This window comes from Engystomops pustulosus, chromosome 11 (genome assembly GCF_040894005.1).
Source record: "Engystomops pustulosus chromosome 11, aEngPut4.maternal, whole genome shotgun sequence".
Classification (NCBI taxonomy): domain Eukaryota; kingdom Metazoa; phylum Chordata; class Amphibia; order Anura; family Leptodactylidae; genus Engystomops; species Engystomops pustulosus.
Genome location: NC_092421.1, coordinates 63,968,341 through 63,996,038, shown reverse-complemented (window position 1 = coordinate 63,996,038; position 27,698 = coordinate 63,968,341). Strand labels below are relative to the sequence as shown.

General features: G+C 46.9%; 2 protein-coding genes across 9 annotated transcripts in view; both read left to right on the top strand.

Annotated features, from left to right (window-relative positions):
• TDRD1 (tudor domain containing 1) overlaps positions 1-2,252 on the top strand; it is a 67,074-nt gene extending 64,822 nt beyond the window's left edge. For all 6 annotated transcript variants that reach the window (XM_072130155.1, XM_072130152.1, XM_072130154.1 and 3 more), the window contains exon 22: positions 1,504-2,252. In XM_072130155.1, the coding sequence (XP_071986256.1) occupies positions 1,504-1,560 (57 nt within the window). In that variant the 3' untranslated portion in view covers positions 1,561-2,252. The remainder of the gene's footprint in view (positions 1-1,503) is intronic.
• Positions 2,253-9,801: 7,549 nt separating this feature from the next.
• On the top strand, positions 9,802-27,660 carry VWA2 (von Willebrand factor A domain containing 2). Of its 3 annotated transcripts, none has more exons than XM_072131172.1 (15): positions 9,802-9,944; positions 10,213-10,424; positions 15,948-16,012; positions 17,679-17,753; positions 20,554-20,687; positions 21,261-21,370; positions 21,495-21,689; positions 21,772-21,884; positions 22,624-22,756; positions 22,847-22,902; positions 23,164-23,271; positions 23,417-23,995; positions 24,439-24,990; positions 25,605-25,727; positions 25,855-27,660. In XM_072131172.1, exons 3-15 carry the CDS (start codon positions 15,961-15,963, stop codon positions 25,977-25,979), a joined length of 2,355 nt encoding a protein of 784 aa, XP_071987273.1. In that variant the 5' UTR covers positions 9,802-9,944; positions 10,213-10,424; positions 15,948-15,960; the 3' UTR covers positions 25,980-27,660. The 3 variants fall into 3 exon arrangements, with proteins under 3 accessions (XP_071987273.1, XP_071987274.1, XP_071987272.1); XM_072131173.1 differs by having other exon boundaries at positions 9,840-9,944; positions 10,275-10,424; XM_072131171.1 differs by lacking the exon at positions 9,802-9,944 and having other exon boundaries at positions 10,027-10,424.
• Positions 27,661-27,698: the final 38 nt, after the last annotated feature.

Here is a 27,698-nt window from a genome sequence, read left to right as displayed (position 1 = left end):
GTGATATGCAGTAACTTTCGGACATTTCATTTAGAAAAACCTTTTGTGTCTTTGTGCAATCCCTCCAGCAGAGTTGGCCGTATCCAGGGACACAGTCTTGTTTCTAAGGGACCATATCACTACATTTATGAGAAATTATCTTCACACGGGTACATTTTTTTTTTTTATAACATCTAATCGAAGAAATTTTTATCTAAGGCAGATAAATGAAATTGAATGTATATGTTCAGACGAGAATACCCCTTTAATAATTATAAATCCTTTATATTGCGCACACAGATTACACAGCGCTGCACAGAGCTTGGCAAATCTGTCACAATCTAATCAACCTTTGAGTGTGGGAGGAAACCGGAGGACCCGGAGGAAACCCACGCAAACACAGAGAACAGAAAAAGTCTTTGAAGGGAACCTGTTACCAGGGACCTCATATGCACTAAAGAGAGGTTGCAGCAGGTTACAGCTGCATTGCAAATAAGCCTTCGTGCCTTCTCCAACCATTTGCATTACAATATAATTGTGTATTTTACCTTGCATCCTGACAAAATCCTTTGCTAAGTCCCAGGTGTTGGGCTTTGGTTTGGATGCATTTAAAAAAAACATGTGACTTGTCTGTGCTTCTCACTCCACAGCTCTCAGCCCCCACCTTTTTGCTCCTGTACAGCTACTCCCTCCTGCTCCTTCACAGGGGTCACAGCCTGGGGGCTGAGAGCTTAGGAGTGCAAAGTACAGACAAGTCACATGTTGCTTTTTGCAATGCATCCAAACCAAAGCCCAACCCCTGGGACTTATCAGGGGATTTTGTCATGAAGCCAATTAGGTTAAAACACATAATTATATTGTAATGCAAATGATTATAGAAGGCCCAGAGACATATTTGCAAGGCAGCTCTAATAGGCTTCTACAACTTGTCTTTAGTGAAAATAAGGTTCCTGGTGACAGGTTCCCTTTAAGATGAAAGATGAGATTCATTGTCCCTCACCTTCCAATCCTGTAAAATGTAACCTGAAAAGTCTTCCTTTTCATGATCGCCTACAATGCATAATAACTGCACTGCTCCCTCATCTCATGTCTCCATATACCCTCCTCATAGATTGTGAGCCTTCACTCCTCCCACTTATTTCATGATCACTGTAGTTTTGTACAGAAGATAGGGACTTCTGAAGTCCCTATCTGCAGCCTCTTAAGTTGACTCTTCTCGCTTCATTTTCTCATGAGATGAGTCATATTTACCTTTAATAATTTCCCCCCAAAACCAGGCAAACAGGTGAGATTTCACGAAAAGAGGGAATTCTAGAAGGAACATTACATACCCTACCAGAAGGGGCTTATAGTTCAGTGTGGTCAAACCTGGTGTCAAGTTCTCTTTAAGGGGGGGTTTTCACTTCATTGATTATAGGATTGTTCATCAATATGAGATCTGGGGTATGGGGGGGGGGGCATGACACTTGGGACCCCCGGTGATGAGCCGCTACTGACTCTGTGCCTTATTCTTGTCTTTTACAGGTGGAGAAGCTGGAGGAAATTATTCTGCATATTCTAAATACGGGGAATCAGAAGTGAAGATCAGGTGCACAGGTTCCTTGCTCTACCTCAGCACATGCAGAGAAAAACATTTTATTTGCACTTCAGAAAGTCCCTCAGAATCCTCCCCTGCTGATCACTTTTGTATTATTTTTTTGAGCACTTGTTCTGAAGACGTGACCCATGGAGGAGACTACACAGAGAGATGGAGTGTGCACTGAGCTTTGTACTTACTGACAGCCAGCAGAGATCTTAGAAAGACTTTGTTATACATTACACAATGAGTGAAGCTTAAGCTTAAACTAAACCTGATGACACTGCTACATGAGATCAGCGAGGGGCGCTGTATGAGAGGGTGGGGGGTTGCAAGTTATACATTTTGCAGTTTAGTTTGTTTTTGTGTCTATTTTACATTTCTATACCATAGTGTTTTATTATAGAGTATCAGTTTAGAGTATCATTGGGCTGCAGTACAACATCATGAGTCTTTTCAGGCACCGGTGGCCCGGACAGGGTAACGTCAGTGTTATCCGGTCTCCAGTGTTTGGTTATATTCAAAAGAATTAGGTCAGATGTCCAAAAAATACTTTGGTTTAGAGAATACCTTTCCTATTATGTGATGCGAGTGAAGTCATTATTGTAGGAATCGGAACTTAGATTATCAATTTACTTTAATTTAGTAAATGTGTCCTGACATCTGTCCAGTAATAAATAGTTTTGTTTTTTCTTGGCCCCTCTGTGGTTTCAATGTCTATTGACTTCAGTGTTTTTATTACTGTCAGGTCCTCACAAAATCCAGGGGCCTAGTGTCTTCTTGGTGCACAGGATAAGGGTGCATTAAGACGAATGTATGCCCGCGTGGCTACGGCTGGGCAGTCATATGATCAGCGTTATGGAGAGGAGGAGGGGTGACCCCTCCCCTCTTCTTACAAAACATCAGAGGTGCGGGAGATAGCCGTTACAATATGTTTGAAAAAGGGGGTGTTCATTTCCCAAGGCTGGTGGTAATATGGGTAAAAAGAAAGCCATCTAACTCAATCACTCATGATGGCGGCACCCACTCCGCTGACGCTTGTGTCCATTAATGTCGCCAGCATTAAGTCTGATGCGGCTAGATTTGCGGCCTTTGATTTTCTCGGCCGTGTTGAAGTCGACATTTTATTTTTGCAGGAGACCAGGCTGCCAGATTTGGCGGCCGTGTTCAAAGCTGAGAGCGAATGGAGACATGGGCCTTCCTATTGGTCTCTTGCGGCCGAGCCGTATAGCGGAGTGGCGGTCCTTTTTACCGCACCGGTAGAATGCCGACGAGTTATTGAGTTTGAAGTGGGGAGGTGCCTGATCCTGGATGTCCTCATGAAGGGACAAGAACTAATTAACATCTTGGTCCCCAGTCCAAGTGGGGCAGGAAGTGTCTTTTTATGAGGATCAAGCCCTACCTTTTTACAAGTCGGCAGGTGGTCTTTGAAGGGGATTTCAATAGTGTCGCAAGGCCCCAAGATAGGGGAGGTTCCAGAGACAAGCTGACTTATGATAGCGTCGCTCTTAATAGCATAGCCAGTGAGGCTCGCCTGGTGGATGTCCACATCCGGCACACCCCAGGCCACGTGGGGTTCACCTATTATAGGGGTATCTGCAGGTCTAGAATAGACAGGTTTTATTTAGAGGAAGCCATTTCTTCACCAGTTTCTGTTGTTGAGGTGGAGTTCTCCGACCACTGTCTAATTTTGTTTTCTCTGAATGTTACAGAGACCCCCCGGATGGGAAGAGGCTACTGGAAGCTGAATTAGTCTCTCCTAGAAGAAGAAGAGGTGTCAATACGATAGACGCGCATCTTTGGTTTTTGAGCGGGATTGCGGGAAATACCGTTCGCCCGACCCTTACAGAAACTGCAAGATGCGATTGAGTGGTAAAGGATTGGTTGACAGTACAGAATCCCTAAAAAAGTACAGATCAGGGATGCTTGAGGTCGTCAGATCCTTCTACTCACAACTCTTGGGCAGGAATGATCTAGATCGGGATGTGATGTCGGCTTTCCTGGCTGAAACAGGCCCTGAACCAGGAGTAGACCCCTCTCTTGATGTTTTGACAGAGATCATTAGGGAAGAGGAGGTCTGCCAGGTCTGGATGGTTTAACATCACAGTTTTATAAGACCTTTAATGACGCCTTGGTTCCCCTCTTGAGTGAGGTATTCAATGAGTGTCTTTCCTCGGGCGCTCTGCCGAAGTCAATGAGGAGGTCTGCCCTTATCATCCTGTCAAAGGGTAAGGACCGATCTCGTATTCAGAACTGGCATCCCATATTGCTTCTCAAAGCAGACAGAAAGGTTTTGGCAAAGGTGCTGTTTAATCGGCTGGTGCAGTTTTTGCCCCGTCTCCTTTCGGTAGCCTAGCACTGCTCTATACCAGGTCGCAGTACATTTAGTGCTGTGCTTTGTGTCCGGGAGGCAGTTGAGTGGGCAGGGCTGGTCTCTGAAAGGCAGTGGCGTAACTAGAAGCTGATGGGGGCCCAGTGGAAAGTCTGTGCCAGGCCCCCAATTAGAATGTGTGGTTTATAGTACTAGTCTTCTCATATGGGAAAGTGAGACCATTAGGGCCCCCTAAACCTCTTGGGCCCTGGAGCGACTGCAACCTCTGCACCCCCTCAAGTTACGCCCCTGCTGGAAGGGATACTTGCTGTCCTTGGATCAAGCAAAAGCATTTGATCGGGTTAACCATAAGTACCTCTGGTCTGTCCTTCTGAGATATGGCCTGCTGGGGTAGTTTGTCAATTGGCTGAAAGTTTTGTACGCAGGGGCACAGAGTTTCCTGCTTGTGAACAGTTGGATTGGCCGCTCTTTTGAGGTTGGGTCTGGTGTTCATCAGGGTTGTCCTCCGAGCCCACTACTGTACGTGTTCGCAGTCGACCCATTCTTTAGGAGAGAGTCTGGATGGACCAGGCTGCACCGGAAGCCACTCTTAGAGTGGTAGTGTATGCCGATGATCTCACCATTTTTGTGTTATCAGGAGGGGAGGCGCAATGGGTGATTTGGCCAGGGGGATTACCCCATGCAAAACTGGGACGGCAGGCTTAAGATCGCCGCTCAGAAGGTGGACCAGTGGAAGGGTTGGTCTTTGACCTTCAGAGAAAGTTTAAACATGATCAAATCTTACCTGCTCCCGCTGCTGATATATCTGGGCAGTGTGTGCTTCTTGACGGAGCCTCTCTAGACTCGACTCTACAGTCTGTTCTTCCAGCTGTTATGGGGGAATAGGCTGAACCTAATCAAGAGGGAGGTTACTGACCATGCGAGGAGACGAGGAGGGTTGTGTATGGTCAACCCTCGCAAACCTCTGGAAAGAGAGGGCTCCTCCGTGGGTATACTCCTGCAGGGGATGGTTTAGACCAGTGATGGCGAACCTTTTAGAGACCGAGTGCCCAAATTACAACCATGACCCACTTATTTATCGCAAAGTGCCAACACAGAAATTTACTTAGTGATTTAAACGCCCTTCTCTGTCAAGGCTTTCATTGATACCAGCACCCTGAGGACACCAATGAAGCAGAAAATAGAAGAAATTTGGATGATTATTGTAGCTTTCCTCTAGAGCTACAATGATAACCCAGATCTGTCCACAAATTCCCACTCCTCCAGTATTCCCAGGTAGCTCTGTCACTTTAAAATAGCTCTATGCACAGTAAGTCCTGGGCTGTCTGGGACTGCAGGAAGATACCTGGAGTCATCTCTGGTGATGGCCTGAGTGCCCACAGAAAGGGCTCTGAGTGCCACCTCTGGCACCAGTGCCATAGGTTAGCCATCACTGGTTTAGGCCTTTCTTCCAGGAATGGGAGACAGGAGGGCAAGTGAAGGATCTTCGCACACCGCATGGGCATCTTCCGGCTTACGCTACCCCGGTTCTGAAGGTGATTCGCCGGTGGGGTCTGGGAATGTGGGAGATCAGGACCATGTCAAGGAAAATACTTGACAAAAGGATTTCGAGAAGCTTCTGGCCCTCAGGGATTGGGTTTATTTAGGTCTTTTGAATTCCATCAGGATCCCCTTGAAGTTTTGGGACGTGACTTGGCGCTGCTTCCATGGAAAGCTGTGTGTGAGGGACAATCTGAAGTGTAGGAGCTCTGAGGAAAGGGGTTGTCCCCGGGAGGAGTGCGGTGGTCTGCTGGAGAGCATGGACCACTTCCTGCTTCAGTGCCCCTATAACACAGAGGTGTACAACCGGGTGGGCGCTTCCCTCCATTGGCCCGGGTTGGCCGGTCTCTCCTATGCGGAGTGGGCCTATGGAGCATTCAGAGGTCTGGGTTGCCGGGACCGCTGCACGTTATTCCTAGTTAGTCTAGTGGTCAGGTACCACACGTGGAACGCACGGTGTTTAGTATCGACGCAGCGTAAAATCCTCCCGGTGGATGAGGTGGTTAGGAACATTCTGGGTGACCTGGTGAAGGTGCGCTCTCTGGAGTATGAGAGGCTGGGCACGGGGAGGGCCTCTCTCCTTTGGAGGGGGTTCTCCTTTAGTGTCCCTTAGTCTGTCATCTCTCCTGGTGTTGGGCTCATGCTGATACTGGTCTGGACTACTTAATGCAAACTTTGGATGTTAGACAAGTGTCTGAGGGAAGGGGAGGCTGTGGGTGTGGGATTTAGTTTAGTGTAGTGTGCTGTTTATTCGGAGTTTGTTAGAGATGGATTCTAGGTGTTATTGCTAAGTGTAAATGGGGCTGGACCAGCAGCCGAGTTATTGTATATAGTTTTGTATATCATCTCTGGTTTATGTTATGTTTTTTACTTTTAATTTTAACTCCTTAGTAACGCGGCCTAAAAAGGCTCCAGTGACCGGACATTTTTAGAGAATTTTCATTTGCGCCGGTATAAGGGCCTAACTTTTTTTTTTATTATTTTTTTTTACATGCTACCTTGAATTTTTTTTTTCCTTTTTTTTTTTTTTCGGGACACATACAGCTAGTTAAAAAGGTAATAAAAGTTTTTAAACATTTTTTTTTTTTATTTTGGGTTAAAAGTGGAAATAAGGCTTTTTTTAAAAAATGTTTTCAAATTAACTTGAAATGAACATTATTATTGAATTCCCTATTTTGTTCATTCGGTCATTTTGATATAATATGTATAGTCTCGGGCAAAGGAGGTGACTATGGCGATGATTTTTATAGTGTAGCGGGGATTTTTTTAAAAATTATTATTATATGGGGAAATGTCATTGTAATTTTATGAATATTTATTAATTTTTTGTGTGTGTATGTTTTTACATTATATGTCCTTAATGAGGTCATAAAAGATCCCTGGGGGACATTTTCACTGTCTTTTTTTTTTGTTGTTTTTGTTGTTTTTTTTTAATGTAACTTTTTTCTTTTTCTTTTACAAGATTTCCCCGGTAATTAAGGCATCTATCAGAGCCTCAGTTACACCTAATTAGACCCAGCAGTTCTGATGATCCCCTTTAGACCCAGCGGTCACATGACAGCCGAGGCTATGGAGCCGGCGGCCGCGCCGGAGAAGGGAGAAGTGGTAACGAACCACATCTCCCTTCTCATTAGGGTCTCCGGGTGCCTAGCGGGTCAGCGGGCAGTCTGAAGAGAGTTAATAAAAGATCTACAGGGTGTAACTCAGGATCAGTAGTGACTGTGCCCAAGGTAATGCAGCTTGGCTCCCAACGTAGTGATCATGATTTTCATTACCTTGTCATGGCCTCTATAAGGGTCTTCCTTAGATTTGCGGTTGTGAACAGCTGAATCCCAAGTTTGTTGAGATCCTTAATAACAAAAGGGTGATATTATAACACGATAGAAACGTAATAATCAATGTAGTTTTAGGAAACTATTCCCTTTATCCTTTGCAAATTAGCTTCTGTGTATTAGAGGCAGCGCCTTGTCTGGTGCACCATCAGATGTGGCCTCGCACAAGATGCACCAAGAAGGTCATTAGCATAAATTTGACACTTTTGTAGCAAAGTGACACTCCGGCTTGTGAGTAGTGACTGCTCTTATTAGGATTCCCTGAAGGAGATGTACAATGGGGGGGATGTGGTTATGAAGAAAACCTGCAGCACATGATGCAGCCTTTCCGGTAAGTATTCTACCTTCTCGTGTGCTGCACATACAAGTCGTCCTGGGAGTTATGGATTCTTACATTATGATCTTTTCTGTCCCTCTGCAGGAGTTGGGGTTCTGACTTACAGTACGAGCTGGGACCATGAATGATCCAGTGAATCACAGTTTATGCCGTTGTTTTCCATCTACATCTACTGTTGATCCTGCACTCAGCATCTGCTTGTAAGATGCATTAATGTTTTTGTTTACTGACAACAAGCAGAGATTGAAAATTATAAAAAAATGAGGGAAGGTATAATAATGGAGGATGACTCCAGGGGACGGACGTGTTATCAGGGACATAAATCCCTCAGTATTTGATTGCAGATCCTTGTCCCGGGTCCTCGTTGCGCTGAGTAACATTAAAGAGTCAATATGTCGTGAGACCCGGGGGAAACTGGAAGGAAGGATTGTTTGGAATTTCAAAATGGTTAATGTTTGTGGGAAGGGACTCGCTTGTATACTCTTAGATCGCGTGGCTGCATTCTTGTTGTCGGCATATGGCCTTTATATGCTTGTCCTTTGATGCACATATATCTATAATAGCCCTTCTACATGCAGGGGTTCAGGCACCTGACTGCAGGTCTATCTGTGGTAGCACTTGTACCTGCTGGGGCTCAGGCACCTGACTGCAGGTCCATCTTTGGTAGCCCCTGTACATGCTGGGGCTCACGCACCTGACTGCAGGTCTATCTATGGTAGCCCCTGTACATGCCGGGGCTCAGGCACCTGCCTGCAGGTCTATCTTTGGTAGCCCCTTTACATGCCGGGGCTCACGCACCTGACTGCAGGTCTATCTATGGTAGCCCCTGTACATGCTGGGGCTCACGCACCTGCCTGCAGGTCCATCTTTGGTAGCCCCTGTACATGCTGGGGCTCACGCACCTGACTGCAGGTCTATCTATGGTAGCCCCTGTACATACCGGGGCTCAGGCACCTGCCTGCAGGTCTATCTTTGGTAGCCCCTGTACATGCTGGGGCTCACGCACCTGACTGCAGGTCTATCTATGGTAGCCCCTGTGCTATGATAAAGACTTGGCTGCTTGATACCAGTACCTGCAGCACATCTGTATACAGGTAGGATGTGGTATTGCAGCTCACCTACAGTGATGTAATATTTCACATAACCTGTAAATAACCATGTCACCGTTTTAGGAAAATGTGGCCAAGTCTCTCATAATGGCGCATAATTATGAATGCAGCTCTAGATTTAAAATCTGAACTTTGGATGCAGCTTTAGTTGTGGCTGGAGTACAGGTTGTAAGGTGCCTGTGAACATGATTCTTCTCTTTAATGTTTGTGTCCTGTGATCTTTAGCTTGTAGGATTTGTTGGGACCCCATCCTCTTCCCTGTAATCACCCTCGCTGCAGTCCAGCCCTTACACCTCTAGGCACGTGCCGCGCTGGTGGGGGCACCTGGATCCTGCCTCTTCCGCTCAGCCCTCAGGTCACTGCAGCGTTTGCTGTGTTGTCCACAGAGGAATTCAGAATATTTAAAGACCTCAGGAGCCGGGGATGAAATCACCTACTAACAAGCCACTTGCTCCAACTAGTTCATGGGCGTCAGAGTGGCTGATACTAAGGGGTGCAGGGTCCAAACCTGGAGCCCCAGATTCCTTTGTGGGTGATTTATCTGCAGGCAATTGTGGATTATAATCCTGTATTGTAGAAGTTCATGTGACATCCTTGACTATGCACATGCATGCTCAGCTGGGTGGAGGAGAGAGTCGTCCTCTCTGCTATCGATGGACCCTGTGCACATTAGATCTTCAGCCAGATCCATAGATATAAGTGGGTTCCGGCGATACTAGTATCTAGTACCTGAGGTGTTCTTACCCCTTGATCCCTGCATTGGACCTCCATTCCCTACACAGGTTTTGACACAATCTGTGACCACCGGGGTCATAAAGTGTGAACATGGCCCGAACGTGTGTCACCTGATCCCTAGGTTATATGTGATGTGTCACCTGCACTTCATGTCCCTGTGTGAACCAGGCCTGAGCGGAGGACACAAGTGGTCACTCAGGCCACTTCAAGGGTTCTTATCATGGTCCCTGAGATCATTGTGTAATACTTTGTATGAGATTTATCAGAAGTGACCGAGAGCACCATCGTTCTAGTTACTGGCAACCAATCAGAGCTTTTGTTTTCACATCACGGTTTATAAATTAAAAGCTGAGCTCTGATTGGCTGCCATGAGGAACTAGAACAGTTTTGCTCCCGGACACTTCTGATAAATCTCTGCCTATAACTTGGTGTCCTGACTCCTCGCCATTGCCTTGAATTGCTGCTAAAGATTTGTTACAATTGTTTCTAGTCTCCATAGTCTACTGTGAGTTATTTTGTCTTCAGACTGATACATTGTTCCAGACTGTTAGGACTAGAAAAGGGGTTTGTTGTGGATGATATGATCAGAGCAGAGTTCACTGGATCCAATTGTTACAGACCCTCAGCTGTGTGAGCAGATCCCGGCATGTTTCACATGGTTTAGCATGTAGCTTGTCTTGTCCTGTGTGATGGACTCTGGTACAGATGTGACTAGAGCTCGGTCATACATGTCACATAGCCGGCTCTATGTTTAACCCTTCAGTCTCTTACAGGACAACACCTGACGTGTGTAACCTGATCCACGCTCCCTCCCATTCCTCCTCCCTGTATCCAGCAGCTCCTTCCACCAGTGATCGGAGTCCTGAGGAGAGAGGGTCCTGTGTGCACCCTGATACAAGACCCCTGGAACCTACTAGCCCGAGCCACGGTGTGCACGCTGCTACAGGAGACACTGAGAACCTACCTGCCCAAGCCACTGTGTGTGGTAAGTGACTGCAGGCACTAAATATTCAGGGATCATGTCTTGTATCTAATCCCATCATGTGTGATACTGTCTGCTAAGCTGTGTATCTAATCCTATCCCGTGTGATACTGCCTGCTGAGCTGTGTATCTAATCCTATTATGTGCGATACTGCCTGCTGAGCTGTGTATCTAATCCCATCATGTGTGATACTGCCTGCTGAGCTGTGTATCTAGTCCTATTATGTGTGATACTGCCTGCTGAGCTGTGTATCTAATCCTATTATGTGTGATACTGTCTGTTGAGCTGTGTATCTAATACTATCATGTGTGATACTGCCTGCTGAGCTGTGTATCTAATCCTATTATGTGTGATACTGTCTGTTGAGCTGTGTATCTAATCCTAGTATGTGTGGTACAGTCTGCTGATCTGTGTATCTAATCCTATCCTGTGTGATGCCATCTTCAGAGCTGTGCATCTTATCCCACCATGTGTGATACAGCCTGCTAAGGTGTGTATCTAACCCTATTCTGTGTGATCCTGTCTACTGAGTTGTGTATCTAAACCTATCATGTGTGATACTGTCTGTTAAGCTGTGTATCTAATCATATTATGTGTGATACTGTCTTCTGAGCTGTGTATCTAATCCTATCCGGTGTGATACCATCTGTTGAGCTGTGTATCTAATCCCACCATGTGTGATACAGTCTGCTAAGACATGTATCTAACCCTATTCTGTGTGATACTGTCTGCTGAGCAGTGTATCTAATCCCATCAGGTGTGATACTGTCTGCTGAGCCATGTATCTAGTCCTATCCTGTTGATACTGTCTGCTGAACTTTTTGCAATTTACATTTCTTCCTCTGCTCAGTCTGGGGTTGCGGGGAGCTGTCAGCAGAAGAGGGTCTGTCACAATGTGCTGCTGTTTTCATGATCTTAATAAACCTCAAACCCAGTGGAGGTGGATGGAGGTGTCCATGCTCAGATGAACTCTTTGTGCAGTTCTGATGTAAAGCTGTGAATTTCTACTGTAATTTTTAAGAGTGCAACGCCTTTTTAAACCTAAATAACATTGATGGTTATGTTATATAGAATTGTTTCCCCTAAATCCCTTCCTCATCCAATCCCTTCCCTTTCTTGGTTGAACTTGATGGACAAGTGTCTTTTTTCAACCATATAAACTATGAAGCATTCATCTGAGCACCAGACACCTTCATGCATTTCCACTGGGTTTGAAGTCCAGTCTGGCGGATGCCGACCTCCACATCCGCTACAATCCTTTCTATCCGAGCACTTGTCACACCTACTGCTGTGTATATGAACATATTACGCTGGGGTCTGCGTCCTCTGCTTGTCTCTCTTTATACAAAGACTTGAGGTCCATCTCCTCCACAGTCTCTTTCCCAGGTCCAGTTCACATGATCTTTCCCTGGTCCAGACTTGTACATGCAGTGGCACATGGGGACTGACCCTCCACTGTTCAGGGATGTGACATCTTGTGGTCAGACTCCTTGATCCTCAATCTCTTCCTTTCTTCCCTCTTCTGGAGCTCCAGGCTGTAACACAAGGTTCCGGGTCTGTGACCCTTTACCTCTGACATCTGTCGCTGTAGCTGGTCTCACATCCCATCAGTTTGGTTTACTATCCCGGTGATGTGAGACCTTGAACATTTCCCCTGCGCCTAAACTAGATCCATAGATCCATAACAGATTTACCATTCAGGGATCTCACCAGTGATGACCCTGAGCCCTCTGGATAGATGGAGTCGTGATGGCACAAGGGGGCGACTCCGCTCCACATTAATTTGGGACTCTTCATTTCACGTTATGTTTAGTATCCACTGTATAGAAAATAACATCCTTCATGAGACAGGAATTGTCCTTATGCAAAGGAGGAGATCCCTGGATATAAATGGAAGTCTCCCATGATGCTCTGAGCCAACAGCCCCTTTTGTCACACACAATAATTGTGCTATTTTTCCCAGAAACCCCCCCCCCCCATTATACACTTTAAGGAGCTGTAGCTTCGGTGCTAATATGTGACCCAGAAGATCTGTAATGGTGATACTTTATATTTTCAGCTTATAGATGCTCTGGGGTTCATGTCATGTGACTTTAATTAATCCTCATAGATGGCGGAGGTCACATGACAGGAAGTCATGCCCGGTTATATACCGCTTGCTCTGGGATTGCCATGATAACAAGACTTAGTGGCTGTAACTTCCTGTCATGTGACCTGCACATTCATAGGAATGGAGGTAACATGACCTGATGGTCATGCACAGTCTCTTGTTTGCTACGATGGCAACTACAAAGCAAGCAGAACATCTCTAACAACGCAACAGAGAGAAGCACATTAAGTGATATATATATAGTAAAATTTTTAATTTCTAGTAAAACTCCATGGACTTTCCAGAAGCTTCATATTACATCTTTACTTACATGAAGAAGTCTCCAGTATTGGCAGCAGTTTGCAGAACTGTAAATGCAGCTCTGGCTGTGAGTGGAGTATAGAACATGATGGAATGCAGGATGAGATAAGTAAAGGAATTGTATGTCACATATTGTGGGGGGTCCGCTTAATCTTGGCACAGCCTGCACTGTGCTCTACCCTGCAGTCCTGACTGTCTCTCATCATCCATAACGCTGCTGATTATAAGACATTGAGGCGTCTCCGAATTGTGAAATGGATAGAAAGAGAATGGGGCACATTTACTTACCCGTCCCGTCGCGATCCCCGCTGTGTGTTGTCCGACGAGGATTCGGATCTTCCGCGATTCACATAGCTCGTGCACCCGATTTCTTGCATCCATCGCTTCCCCCGCTGAGGTTGGCCGGAGTTCACCTTCTTCTCCCTGGTGTATGTGAGTGTTGATCTTGCGACACAATTTCATTTTTAAATTCCGAGGTTTGTCCGAATCAGTCGGCCACGCCCCCCGATTTGTGTCACATGCAAATCGGCGCAGACGACAATCCAATCGCGTGCGCCAAAACCCCGGGGCAATTCAGGGCAAAACGGTAAAAAGTCAGGAAACCCGACGAAAATGGTGTTTTTACGAAGGTGTTCGTACCCTTTGTAAATGTGCCCCATTGTTTTCGATCAGCCTGGAGAATGTACAGAAGTTGTGCCCATCCGACATCTGCCCGTCACCCAGGAGTAATGAGTCATCAATCACCGAGTTGTGTATCTAATCCTATCACGCTGTGGTATTGGATACATATCCCAGTCATTCATTAATAACTGATATTAGAAGACGGTTTGGTTGCAGCTTTGGTTGTAGCTGGAGTACATCCCGTGTCGGGTCACTGACTGTGACTTGGGATCGGGCTGTGATTGTCTCAGCACTCGTGTTGTGTCTTGTCTCCAGACATGAAAGCTTTGACTTGTGAGGATGAAGACGCCTTCTCTGCCTCCTTTCATCATGAGACAGAAACCTCAGAGCGGCGAGAAACCCCAATTCCCTGGAATAAAAAGGTGGCTCTATCTGGACACCCCATACACTCATACCCCCATATGGCCCCCCATACGCTGCCAGATGTAAATCTGCCTAGCTATACAATGGTAGCTCAGTGAGAAGCTTAGTGAGCAGAGAAGGTCTGGCAAGGTTTGGTGATGCCGGGTATTTTAGGATACTGTAGGATACTTTATGTAGATCAGTGCAGTCACATTACTCTCAGCTTTTCTAGAAACAGATTAAACAGCAGAGGTGAAGGGGTTAATCAGGGTAATGAGGGGTGACTTGTATTTGTGCCTCCGGTCTTTAATTATCGGAAAGATGAAGAGAAGTGGATGACGGAGCAGATCTTATCGGGTCGGGCAGGTGGAGGCTGCAGAGCTTTGAAGCCTCTCTGGTTCTGTGTCTTTGGCCTGGGTCCAGCTCATTCCCCGGGCCTCTTCTTATGGGGCGTTTATACGGGTCACTGGATCTGTCCACAGCCGGCAGGCCACGATGACATATAAATGACATGCAACAATGGGCCCCTGTGTTATACTCATTCCCAGGCTGGGGGGGCCTTATGTAATACTGTATTGTATGTGTGCACTATATGGCGGTGTTATATGGGACCCTGTGTTATATTCATTCCCAGACCAGAAGCCTTGTGCAATGCTGTATTGTGTGTGCACTATACACTCACAGGCCACTTTATTAGGTACACCTGTCCAACTGCTCATTAACACTTAATTTCTAATCAGCCAATCACATGGCGGCAACTCAGTGCATTTAGGCATGTAGACATGGTCAAGACAATCTCCTGCAGTTCCAACTGAGCATCAGTATGGGGAAGAAAGGTGATTTGAGTGCCTTTGAACATGGCATGGTTGTTGGTGCCAGAAGGGCTGGTCTGAGTATTTCAGAAACTGCTGATCTACTGGGATTTTCACGCACAACCATCTCTAGGATTTACAGAGAATGGTCCGAAAAAGAAAAAACATCCAGTGAGCGGCAGTTCTGTGGGCGGAAATGCCTTGTTGATGCCAGAGGTCAGAGGAGAATGGGCAGACTGGTTCCAGCTGATAGAAAGGCAACAGTGACTCAAATCGCCACCCATTACAACCAAGGTAGGCAGAAGAACATCTCTGAACGCACAGTACGTCCAACTTTGAGGCAGATGGGCTACAGCAGCAGAAGACCACACCGGGTGCCACTCCTTTCAGCTAAGAACAGGAAACTGAGGCTACACTTTGCACAAGCTCATCGAAAATGGACAGTAGAAGATTGGAAAAATGTTGCCTGGTCTGATGAGTCTCGATTTCTGCTGCGACACTCGGATGGTAGGGTCAGAATTTGGCGTCAACAACATGAAAGCATTAATCCATCCTGCCTTGTATCAACGGTTCAGGCTGGTGGTGGTGGTGTCATGGTGTGGGGAATATTTTCTTGGCACTCTTTGGGCCCCTTGGTACCAATTGAGCATTGGTACAACGCCACAGCCTACCTGAGTATTGTTGCTGACCATGTCCATCCCTTTATGAGCACAATGTACCCTGTAACATCTGATGGCTCCTTTCAGCAGGATAATGCGCCATGTCATAAAGCTGGAATCATCTCAGACTGGTTTCTTGAACATGACAATGAGGTCACTGTACTCAAATGGCCTCCACAGTCACCAGATCTCAATCCAATAGAGCATCTTTGGGATGTGGTGGAACGGGAGATTCGCATCATGGATGTGCAGCCGACAAATCTGCGGCAACTGTGTGATGCCATCATGTCAATATGGACCAAAATCTCTGAGGAGCTTCCAGCACCTTGTTGAATCTATGCCACGAAGAATTGAGGCAGTTCTGAAGGCAAAAGGGGGTCCAACCCGTTACTAGCATGGTGTACCTAATAAAGTGGCCGGTGAGTGTATGGTGCTGTTATACGGGCCCCTGTGTTATATTCATTCTCAGGCTGGAGGCCTTATCTAATACTGTATTGTGTGTGCACTATATGGCAGTGTTATACGGGCCCCTGTGTTATATTCGTTCCCAGAATGGAGGCCTGCTGTATTGTGTGTGCACTATATGGCGATGCTATCTGATCCTGACCTTGTATCTTCTAGGTCCCTACATGGAATGATGTTCCTGGGTAGCAGCCTGGTCCCCGTCCTCCTCTTTCTCTCGTGTGGTAAGTGATGTGATTCCTGCACTTCGCCCTCTGTACATGTATGTGGTGTGTACTGGTCCAGTATGGAGATTATTGAACATAACATTGATCCAAGTGAGTGGGGGGAGGGTTCCTGCATCCTCCAGTTTTTGGGCCTGTGTCCCTGGTTCCAGGGGTCGCAGGACGCTCTTCTTCCAATCAATGACCAAGAAGTGAAGCCCCTGAAGGATGACGTCTTGTGGTCTGCAGATTCCAGTCATTACAAAATCCAAACTACTACAAATTCATGCCAAATGTACTTTATTGATCTAATAAATATAAAAACACATAAAGGGGATCCCCAATGTAGACTGACACAGAAGAATGAAAATCCCGATGTACTCCCACAAATGACTGTGTGGGGTATTAAATATCTCTAAGATGTAGATATACCTGGGGTCCTCAATAAGTACAAGCGTTTAAAATCGTCACGATGCTGAGTATTCGTACGAATGTCATAACGATACCCAGGAGGTGGATAACATAGAATAGCAAAGTACAAATGACATCACAGTATATCACAAAGGAGAGACCTGTGTGCATGAAGCTGCTCCCCTCAGGATGTAGCGGTAGTATGATGGCGTGTGATGGCATGACGGCGGTCGCACGTGTGATCCGCGACTCCCCAGGCCTATGATTTATCATTTCCATAAACTTTCCGGGGTAAATAAAGTGTCAGAGGATTGTGCAGCATCGCTACTTGTTAAGTAATGTCTTCCTGCAATTTGCTGAGAATTCTCCCGTACATGAGACATCTGGAGCTGCAGAGCATGGACTGGATGGGGAAGCTGTCGCCTGTCCTGTGGTATCTGTCGCCTGTCCTGTGGTATCTGTCGCCTGTCCTGTGGTATCTGTCGCCTGTCCTGTGGTATCTGTCGCCTGTCCTGTGGTATCTGTCGCCTGTCTTGTGGTATCTGTCGCTCTGTCCTGTGGTATCTGTCGCCTTGTCCTGTGGTATCTGTCGCCTTGTCCTGTGGTATCTGTCGCCTGTCCTGTGGTATCTGTCGCCTATCCTGTGGTATCTGTCGCCTGTCCTGTGGTATCTGTCGCTCTGTCCTGTGGTATCTGTCGCTCTGTCCTGTGGTATCTGTCGCTCTGTCCTGTGGTATCTGTCGCTCTGTCCTGTGGTATCTGTCGCCTGTCCTGTGGTATCTGTCGCCTGTCCTGTGGTATCTGTCGCCTGTCCTGTGGTATCTGTCGCCTGTCCTGTGGTATCTGTCGCCTGTCCTGTGGTGTCTGTCGCTCTGTCCTGTGGTGTCTGTCGCCTGTCCTGTGGTGTCTGTCGCTCTGTCCTGTGGTATCTGTCGCCTATCCTGTGGTATCTGTCGCTCTGTCCTGTGGTATCTGTCGCTCTGTCCTGTGGTATCTGTCGCTCTGTCCTGTGGTATCTGTCGCTCTGTCCTGTGGTGTCTGTCGCTCTGTCCTGTGGTGTCTGTCGCCCGTCCTGTGGCGTCTGTCGCCCGTCCTGTGGCGTCTGTCGCCCGTCCTGTGGCGTCTGTCGCCCGTCCTGTGGCGTCTGTCGCCCGTCCTGTGGCGTCTGTCGCCCGACCTGTGGTGTCTTTCGCTCTGTCCCGTGAAAATCGCATTGTTGAAGCTTAAAACTTGCTTATTATACACTATGTAACGTCACTGTCCTCTTCTCTTGTAGTATGTGCGGGTCTTGCTGTTCAGCAGCTCCATGTCGGCCCTGAGATTACTGCCAAGATCTCCGCAGCTGCTTCTAGTAAGTAACTGGGTAACCCTCCCCAACACTCTGTAAGATATAGAAGTGAGCACATCTCTATTACTATGCGTGTAATGAAACTGCTTCTATGAGGATCAGGGGTATCGGAGTGTGAGCTCTTGTGGTTCTTGGCAGTGTAAGGAGAACATGTAGAATTATGTATCTAGAGGTAGTCTTTGTTAGTGTTGCTGCTTCGGGCTGATTCCTGTATTATATGAGGACGGCCTTACAGGGGATTACAGACACCGTCGCCCCTTCTATTGTTTTTCACATTATAACAGAGCCAGTCTAACCAGTCGCACAGTTACAGTATGGCCCCTGCACCGGTTGAGCTGACCCCGTCTGCACATGTGTATACACAAGACTTAGGACTGGGGGTCTGTGTATACAAGGCCTGGGGCTTGGTCTCTGTATACAGGATCTTAATCTGAGGGTTCTGTGTATTCAAGGCCTGGGGTTTGGGCTCTGTGTATACAAGACGGAGGGGGTCTGTTCTGTGTATACAGGCCTGGCCTGGGGTGGGTCTTGGGGTCACTGAGTTCAGAATCCGAGTTCTATTTAACCCCTTCAGCACTCGGCCTATTTTGCCCTTTAGGACACGGCCCCATTTTGCAAATCTGCCCTGTGTCACTATAAGTGGTTATAGCTTTGGAACTAGTGGTTCTAGCTATAAGATTGTTTCTCGTGACACATTGTACTTCAAATTAGTTTAAAAATTTTGATGATTTTTTTTTTTTTTAAAACTGAAAATAAAGAATTTTTCCAATTTTTTGCCAAATATTGAAGTTCTAAATTCTCTACTTTTGAAGCAGATAGTCATAGCAGCCAAATAAATTCATAACTTATCTTTCATAACATTTCCCAAAGGGTTTTTTTTTTTTTTTTAACATTCTACGTACGGTATTTTTTTAGAATGTTATGAGGCTCAGAATTTAGGTACCATTTTTAAAATTTTTTGGCAAATCTACAAAACCCGTATTTAGATGGACCTGCTCAACTTTTAATTGACTGTGAGAGGCCTAAATAGAAGCAAAACTCGTAAATTACCCCATTATGGAAACTACACACCTCAACGTATGAAATGGCACTTTTAAGAAGTTTGTTAACCCTTTAGGTGTTTTATAAGGGTTAAAACAAAATGGAGGTGCGGTCTACAAATTGTAATATTTTTTCACAATACACTCATTTTGGGTGGAAAATTAAATGATAAAAGGCTCCACAAAGTTTGATACCCAATTTCTCCTGAGTACACGGATACCCTATATGTGGTGGTAACCTGCTGTATGGGCGCACGGCCGGGCATAGAAGGGAAGGAGGCGCCATCCAGATCAGATTTGCTATGTCACATTGTACAGGCTATAATTGTTTTTCTTTTTTTAATGTGGACCTATAGGGGCTTATTTCTTTGCCACATGAGATGCACTTTTCTGTTACATAATTTTGGGGCATCTTTAGCTAATAGGTGAGATTTTATTAACTCTTTGTTGGAGGAAATGAAAATCATTGTTTGGCGAAAATGTTGTTAATTTTAGCATTACCGTCTTTTCATATGCATAATTTTTTTATTTTTTGGCTGCCAAATCTGGTTAAGGGCTTATTTTTTGCGAGAAGAGTTGTTCTTTTTAGTGGTCTTATTTTAGAGTGTGTAACTTTTTTTAAATCACTTTTTAAGGCATTTTTTTTTTGGGTATTAAAATTTTTTGAGAAGGTTTTTAGCGTTTTCTTTTTCCGCTGGCATCTACCGTGCAGGTCCAGTAACGATTCTGTTTATTATACAGATTGTTTCGGATGCGGCAATACCAAATATTTGGTTGTTTTTTTGTGTTTGTATGGGAAAGTGACATTTTAGGGGTGTATGTATATACACTCCTAAAATCTATATATAATACCCCTAAAATGTATATATTTTATTTATTCTAATGTTTAATCTTTCCTTTTTTTTTCAACTTTTTTTACTTATGCAAACTTAAACTTGATCGCTGGTTCAAGTCCAATACACTGCTCTACAATACTATTTCATTGTAGAGCAGTGTAAACTGTCTGAGCATGCAGTCACAAGCGTAGACCGCTTTCAGTAAGACCCGGACGGGGTCTGGCTGCCAAGGACATCAGGCAGCCCTGGGCACTTGGCAAACCTTGGGGCTGCCCAGAAGTGGATCGGATCCCCCAGTAAGCAGCACGGGGGATCCGATCCATAGGGGGAAGACCCTTACACGTGTAAGGGGTTAACACTCGCGAGTGTTAGAGCGCAGTGTCAGTTGTAATATACAGCTGACAGCTGCTACTTCTGGTGAGCGGGTTCTAGAAGCGGGACGTAATAGAACGTCCCTATGCGGGAAGTATCTTAACGTACTATAACGTCCTAGTGCGTAGGGGTTAATAACATTTTGAGTATGGTGGGCTTCTCTGTGGGGTCCTAAGTATACAGGATCTGGTTTTGGGGGGTCTTGTGTATTATAGGATCTGAGTTTGGGGTGGATACTGTGTCTTCTGTATCTAGGGGGGTCCTATGTATACAGGATCTGAGTCTAGTGGTAGTGGGGGATCCTGTGGATAAAGGGTTTGCATTCTGCTGATCGGAGCACACATCTCCTGATGATTTTGGGACCAGTTCCTACAGATTACTGTTATGTGTAATGAAGTATATTCCTGCCTCGGCCCACAAGAGGTGAATCCTTGCTCCCGGTCATGCGCTGTTGTTGGACCTTCTGTCTTCACATTTTGATGGGAAAAGCCTGTGGTCAGTGATAGAGAATAATAACTTGTCTTCTGACCTCCATCTGTGTCCTTCTTCTTCTAGGGATGTTTTGTTCTGCGCCCCTGGATGTCCTTGTTCTCCTGGATGGATCCAATAGCGTTGGGAAGGGCAGTTTTGAGAGGTCCAAGCACTTTGCAGCAAAGCTGTGCGACACATTAGACATTGGCGCTGATCGGGTAAGTGACTCTTAAAGGGACTGTCTCATCTGCAGGGTCTTGTGTGCTGTAGGAAGAGGCTGGGCAGGGTATCCCTCTAATATTAGTATAATAAAAACTCCAGGTACATAAAATAAAAATCTGCCTCCCGTGTTTGATTCCTCGGGATTGGCCTACAGTAGATGATCCCTTGGGGTCCGCATCTCAGTGTCACTAAATGTAAAATTATTAGAAACCGCTGTATTTGTGATGCCCCCTCCATCCCAACCCACTACAGGGACATGGACCCAGTACATCCAGCTGATGAGTGCAGGGGTGCGGTTCATCAGGGGTCAGCCCCGTCCCCCCATCACCCATTTTGAGGATAGTCATTCAACCCCTTTAAGACGGTCAAGTCTACTATACTTCACTTATTTTAAGGCTCATACCAGAAGAATGCACTTAAGATGCTACAATGGAGCAGAAGTCTTTATGCTTCAGCTCTGCTTCCTCTTGAGGATTTGCAGTCTACATTATCAGATTTGCTGTTTTTAGAGGATTGTCGGGGACGCGAGACCCTGGGTTACTTGTATCATCTGACGTCTTGTGTTACAGGTCAGAGTGGGGCTCATCCAGTACAGTTCCACTCCGCAGGTTGAGCTCCGGTTGGACTCAGGATTTACTAAAGAAGACGTCAAAGAGAAGATAAAATCCGTCATATTCAAGTAGGTTCCATGTAATAGGTGACTGTGTGCAGGACTGTACTGGGATGTGTCCTCACACTCTTTTAGTTGTCTGTTTATAAAATTGAGTTGTCACAGGGTTTTTGCATTCCATGTCTCCTCCTAGAGGGGGCAGCACTGAGACCGGTCTTGCACTGAAATATATTATGCGGAAAGGCTTCCCTGGTGGGCGAGACTCATCTGTCCCCAAAGTCCTGATCATCCTCTCTGATGGGAAGTCGCAGGGGCAGCCAACAGTCCCGGCTCTGCGCCTGCGGCAGCAGGGGGTGCGCGTGTTTGCCGTTGGTGTAAAGTTTCCAAGGTGAGAAAACTTTTACTATTAAAGGGGCGGTGTCCAGTGTATGACGAGACTCACTCTATACCGTGATGTGTTTGACCCTCAGGTGGGCGGAGCTTAATTCTCTTGCCAGTGACCCGGCCGCTCAGCAGAACGATGCGGTGAACGGTCTCTGCAGCACCCTGAGTAACTCATCACTATGCAGCGCAGTCCCTGCAGGTAGGTGCTCACCCCTCACTGACCACATAATACTTTACTCACATCCAAAGCTCGCATCTAATGCTATAGTCACATCCAGAGCTGCATTCTCAATCCTCCTACATTAAAGGAAACCTACCACTTAAAAGTGGTAGGTTTTATACACATATACATGGCACCAGCTCAGGGTGAGCTGGTGCCAGAGCATATTTTTGTTAGGGGAAAAAAGCCCCGGATTCTAAAGTATTGGAGAGCCGGTGACATCACCGAGCTCTCCGGCACACTTATAAATCTGTGATAGGGGCTTTGTTCCCCTAACAAAAATATGCTCTGGCACCAGCGCACCCTGAGCTGGTGCCATGTATATGTGTATAAAACCTACCACTTTTAAACTGTCTGAAGCCTTTTGATGAATTTGGTGCAAAGATTGATACATCTCTAGTCACCTCCGGAGCTGCACTCGCTTTTTCTCTAAACTTGCTGGGTGTTGCATTCACCTTTTTGCTGTCACATCTCGCACACAGTTTTTAAGGCTGATATTTAGAAGATTGAGTTAGTGAATTTATCACTATAAAATGTTCTGATGGATTGGGCCCAATTCCCTGTATTCTTGTGGAGCCAGGTGTACCCAAAACATATACCACACTAGCAGAGCATAGGGACCCCCGACAAGCAGAGGACAGGAGTGGTGTAAGCAGCAGAATAGTGAGCACAGCTCTGGATGTGATAAGATGATGGTACATTAGTCCTCCTCTTCCAGGCTGCTCAGTTCAGTCCTTCCCATGTGAGCGGAAAACCCTGGAAACGGTGAAGGAGCTGAGCGGGAACTACATGTGCTGGAGGGGGGCGGCCAGCCCGAGCCTCGTGTACGCAGGACACTGCCCCTTCTATAGGTGACTACATGTACATGACTTTCTGATTGGGGAGGAGAAGGTGACTGCTGGATGTGTTCTGTAATCCATTATTTCTGTCTTCCTCGGCAGCTGGAAGCGTTTCTACAACCGCCATGAGGCACAGTGCTACCGCTCTGTGTGTCCAGGTAATGACATGTGACCCCTGCAGGGGGTGCAACACACGGCCAATCCCTCTCTTATATAGGCAAGCAAAGCTGCAGTGTAAAGCATAGAGGATGGGCTCTCAGACTCCAGTGACCTGATGTGTGGAGAAGAGCTGCAGTATAAAGCATATGGGACGGGCTCTCAGACTACAGTGCCTCTCATGTAGCTGTTTTGGAGTGTAGAGCATGGTGGTGGATGGGGTGACAAGAATATTTTGATTTCTTGTGCTGCTTTCTCTTTAGACCCCTGCGACTCTCAGCCGTGTAAGAACGGAGGCACCTGCATCCCCGACCACACGGAAAAGTATCAGTGCCTGTGCCCGGCGGGATTCACTGGCAGCCCTGAGTGCGGTACGTGGCCCACAGATTCTTATCTTATGCAATTTTGTGCCTATTTTCAAGATCTCTGCTTGCTGTCAGGAAATGCAATAGTCTTCACTGCAGTTCTTGGCTTCTGTTCATACTGCATATATTGATGTCTGTATTCCTGTTTTAGCTGCGAGCCTGAGCCTGGAGTGCAGCATTGACCTTCTCTTCGTGCTGGACAGCTCCTCTGTGTCCTCCCTGGAGACCTTCCTGCAGCTACGCTCCTTTGTGAAGCGGTTCATCCAGGCCGCGCTGGCGGAGGACTCCCCGGTCAATGTGGGGGTGGCCCAGTACAGCGATGAGGTCCAGATGGTGATGAAGATCAGCGAGTACCATAACATTGGGGAGCTGCTCCGATATGTGGACGGCATGAAGTTCATGGGTGGCGGCATCTACACGGGTAAAGCCCTCCGATACATCACACAGCATGGCTTCAAGAGCACCCCCACCTTCTCCGACATCCGTGACGACCTTCCACGAGTCGTGGTCTTACTGACGGGGTCCACGTCTCAGGACTCGGTGCTGGAGTCGGCCCAGTATGCCCGGGACCACGAGGTGTTTATTATCGGAATCACAAGTGAAGGCAACAAAGAGGAGATGATGGAAATAACAGGAAATCCCCAAAATGTGATTGTGTACTCCAACCCCCAGCAGCTCTATAACCAGCTGCCACAGCTCCAGAGGATGGTCTGCAGCATCGATAGCCAAGGTCAGAGCAACATATCCCCACTCCAGGGGGGACAGAGTGAATTTGAGGTCCTTGGGGCACTGGGGTCAGGGTACAGCTGAGACCCAGCCGGGGTCAGGGTACAGCTGAGGTCCATCCCACGGTCGGGGTACAGCTGAGGTCCATCCCACGGTCGGGGTACAGCTGAGGTCGATCCCACGGTTGGGGTACAGCTGAGGTCCATGAGTCACCATATTTTTTGGTGGACTTTGTTCCTGCTGAAGAATTGCGGCACACGATTCCACTAAGCAGTAGCCTCTTTAGGTGCAGATTTTTTCTGTCTTGTCGTTAACAAAACTGGCGCAGGCGCTTTATAAATACATGTACGAGCAGTTTGCACGTTCTTTCTAGTGTAAAGTCAGACAGAAAACTGGCGCAAACACTTTAATAAATGTGGCCCAATGTGTTTTTATCTCTCTCGGCAGGTTGTCAGGCGCAGCCCCTGGATCTGGTCTTCGTCCTGGACGCCTCCTCTGTTGTGGGGCAGGAGAATTTTGTGCGGGTGCTGAACTTCGTCACGATGGTGGCGCTGCAGTTTGACATCAACCGTGATGTCACACAGGTGGGCGTGGTCACATACGGTGCTCAGCCAATCACCGCCTTTGGGCTGGACGTCCACGAGACAAGTTCCAGCCTCCTCCATGCCATCACCCGGGCGCAGTACCGCGGAGGACCACCATCCACTGGGGGCGCCCTCCTCCATGTCTATAACGAGGTGATGACCGTCCAGAAAGGGGCTCGTCCCGGGGTGAAGAAGGCGATGGTGCTGATAACTGACGGACGAGGCTCAGAGGACGCGGCCGTCCCTGCCCAGAAACTGCGGGATAACGGAATCTCCGTCTTCACTGTTGGAATTGGGAAAATCCATCGCAACCTCCTTCTGCGCATCGCGGGGTCTGAGCGATTCCTCACACACGTCCCCTCCTATGATGCCCTTGGCCAGTACGAAGACGCCCTGGTCCAGCGGGTGTGTGAAGGTGAGAGCCTTACCCCAAAATTATATTGCCCAGAGATGGGGCTGATCCCCTGGGAATCTGCGGGGAGGAGATGATGGAAGAGCCCTGCTACACCCCCTCCTCCTCGTGTTACAATAATTCATGTCATCCCTTTAAGTGTTTCCTGGGGCCTCATCCTGTGCATGACCACAGCCTGGGAAAGAACCCAGAGCAAGGATGTGGGTCACTGACCCTGAGACTAAGACACTGAACCGACTACTACAACCCCCATCAGGATCAAATGAAGGCCAGCCACTGTATCTAATCCCATCATGTCTGCTGAGCTGTGTATCTACTTCCATCAGCTTGTGTGATACTGACTGCTGAGCTGTGTATCTACTCCCATCTGCTTGTGTGATACAGTCTGCTGAGCCGCATATCTAATCCTATCCTGTGTGATACTGTCTATTGAGCTGTGTATCTAATCCTATCATTTTGTGTGATACTGTCTGCTGAGCTGTGTATCTAATCCTATCATTTTGTGTGATACTGACTGCTGAGCCATGTATCTAATCCTATCCTGTGTGATGCGGTTTCAGAGCCATGTTGGTTTTTGGATTATTCTATTTTTGATAATTTCCTTTCTCTATTCTCAGAAGCGAAGAACAAGGTGAATCTGTGTTTGCCGAGTCCGTGTATGAACGGCGGCGTCTGCGTCCTGGGACCCGGTAGTTATCGCTGTGACTGTGACGGCTGGGAGGGTCCGCACTGTGAGACACGTAAGTATGGCGGTGATATGTGTGGAGCAGTACCCCGCTACACCTTTCCTGGGTGGGGGCGCTGTTAGCTGTTGCTTTGTGTTATCACTATGGTCGCTGACCTATACCGTGGCGTTGTCGTGTGCAGGAATCCTCCGAGGTGACGCCCATTGGCCGCTGCCGTTACAGAGCAAAGCACGGAGGCAGCGACACTCGTCACCACGTCAGCTGCAGGCGGCAAACAGCGGAAAGCTCCCCCGGCGGACGCCATAGCCGGGACACAAGGGGACGAACCTGCTGAGATGCTTTTACCCTCCATCCGCAGCCGCCTGGCACTGACTGCACGAAACCTCCAGAAGATGTAATACTGCTGAGTGACCACTAGGGGCGGCATCATAGCCCCTGTTATACAGAATATTATACAGGACTGTGGTCGGAGGAGCGGCCGTGTGTACAGAATATTCCATCCCTCATCTCTCCTCCAGAATTCTGCTACAGTATCCTCTCCGCTACATCACTCACACCCCAGCACAGGAGGCGCGACAGTCTGCAGCACACATGACGCCGCAGCTCTTGATGTGGCTGGAGAACTAGACCTGATTTATCAGGAGGATTGTGAATGCAGCTTTGTATGTGATTAGAGAATTATATCTCGTGAAGGTGAAGAATTGTGACAGGGACTTGACATTTGATTAGAGAGACACAATGTGACAACAAGGATTGTGACCGCAGCTTTGTATGTGATTAGAGAATAACAAATGATGTGACTCGTTTTGCATTGTGAGTGCAGCTCTTATGGCTAACATGGGGTGTACTCTGGTTACAGCTAGAGCTGTAGTCATATGATGTAATGTGACAGTAGTGACCGCGGCTTTGGATGTGACTAGAGTATTATTGGAGGTCAGATGGAGGTCGGCGAAATCACATCCTCTTCTGTGGTATATGGAGGAGGATCTGCACTAACACAAAGCAGCAAAACATCAGATACTGAAGGAAGTTTCTGAAAGTAAGAAATGTCATTAGGATGTGATGGTCCTGCGGCAGGAGAGGAGTGTAAGCTCTGCAGACACACTCAGGGAGCATCATGTAGATAAGGATGCAAACATCTCTATGTAAAGACTCCACGGCCGCCGTAGTTACAGATCATGTATGTATCATGTATGTGTCATATTTATATTATAGTAATCCACTGTAACAACATGTGCTTGTCGTGTGCTTTAGCTCCACCCACTTGTATAACTGGCGCTTTTCTCTAGTAACGGGAAAGCAGTAGAATATTCAATATACTCCAGTCACATCCAGAGCTGTAAGAAATCTTCTTGAGGAGTGGCATATTTATATGGAACCTGTCACCAGATTTACCCCATTAAACTACTACCCCCATCAGGTAGGAAAGAAATGCCCCATCATTTATGTGAAATCTCATTCATATAGCTATAAATAATCTCGTCCAAAATCATGTGGCAGTGAGCTGAGAAGAGTCAGGCTGCAGGGGGTGCGTGGACTTAGATGCCAGTGTCTTGGGTTCTGTAGTAGCTAATTCCATGGAACTGCTAACCTGCTGCAAAGAAGAGAATCTCATCTTTCAAACCGCATAAGAATTGTGTTTCCGTGATTTTCAGAAGCGGAGATATGGGCAGTGGAATCAGAAGAGAAGGTAAGCGGCAGATTAAGATCCAGTTCCATACTATCTGTATCTCAGGTTCTGTAGAACCCAGAACCACAAGGCTGATACATTTTGAAAGATACAATTATATACTTTAATCTGATATCAGAACCATGGTTCCAAAGTCACATGAAGCCCAATATATGGGGATCTGATATCCCCTTACCCTGAGGCGTCTTTGCTGGAGGGGCAGTGTAATTTTAGAGTATTTTTGGGGGGTTCTATAGAATCTAGAACCATAGTTTTTGTATCAGATTAACAAGTTTGGAAGCTTGTGCCTCAGACAGTGCACCCCCCCCCCCATCACTGCGCCCCCTGGTGGTGAC

Coding starts and splice junctions, on each gene's coding strand:
- VWA2 (XM_072131172.1), top strand. CDS start 15,961: ATGATGTTCCTGGGTAGCAGCCTGGTCCCCGTCCTCCTCTTTCTCTCG. Junction 20,688..21,260: donor TAGACATTGGCGCTGATCGG/GTAAGTGACTCT, acceptor CTTGTGTTACAG/GTCAGAGTGGGGCTCATCCA. Junction 23,272..23,416: donor CACTGGCAGCCCTGAGTGCG/GTACGTGGCCCA, acceptor TTCCTGTTTTAG/CTGCGAGCCTGAGCCTGGAG.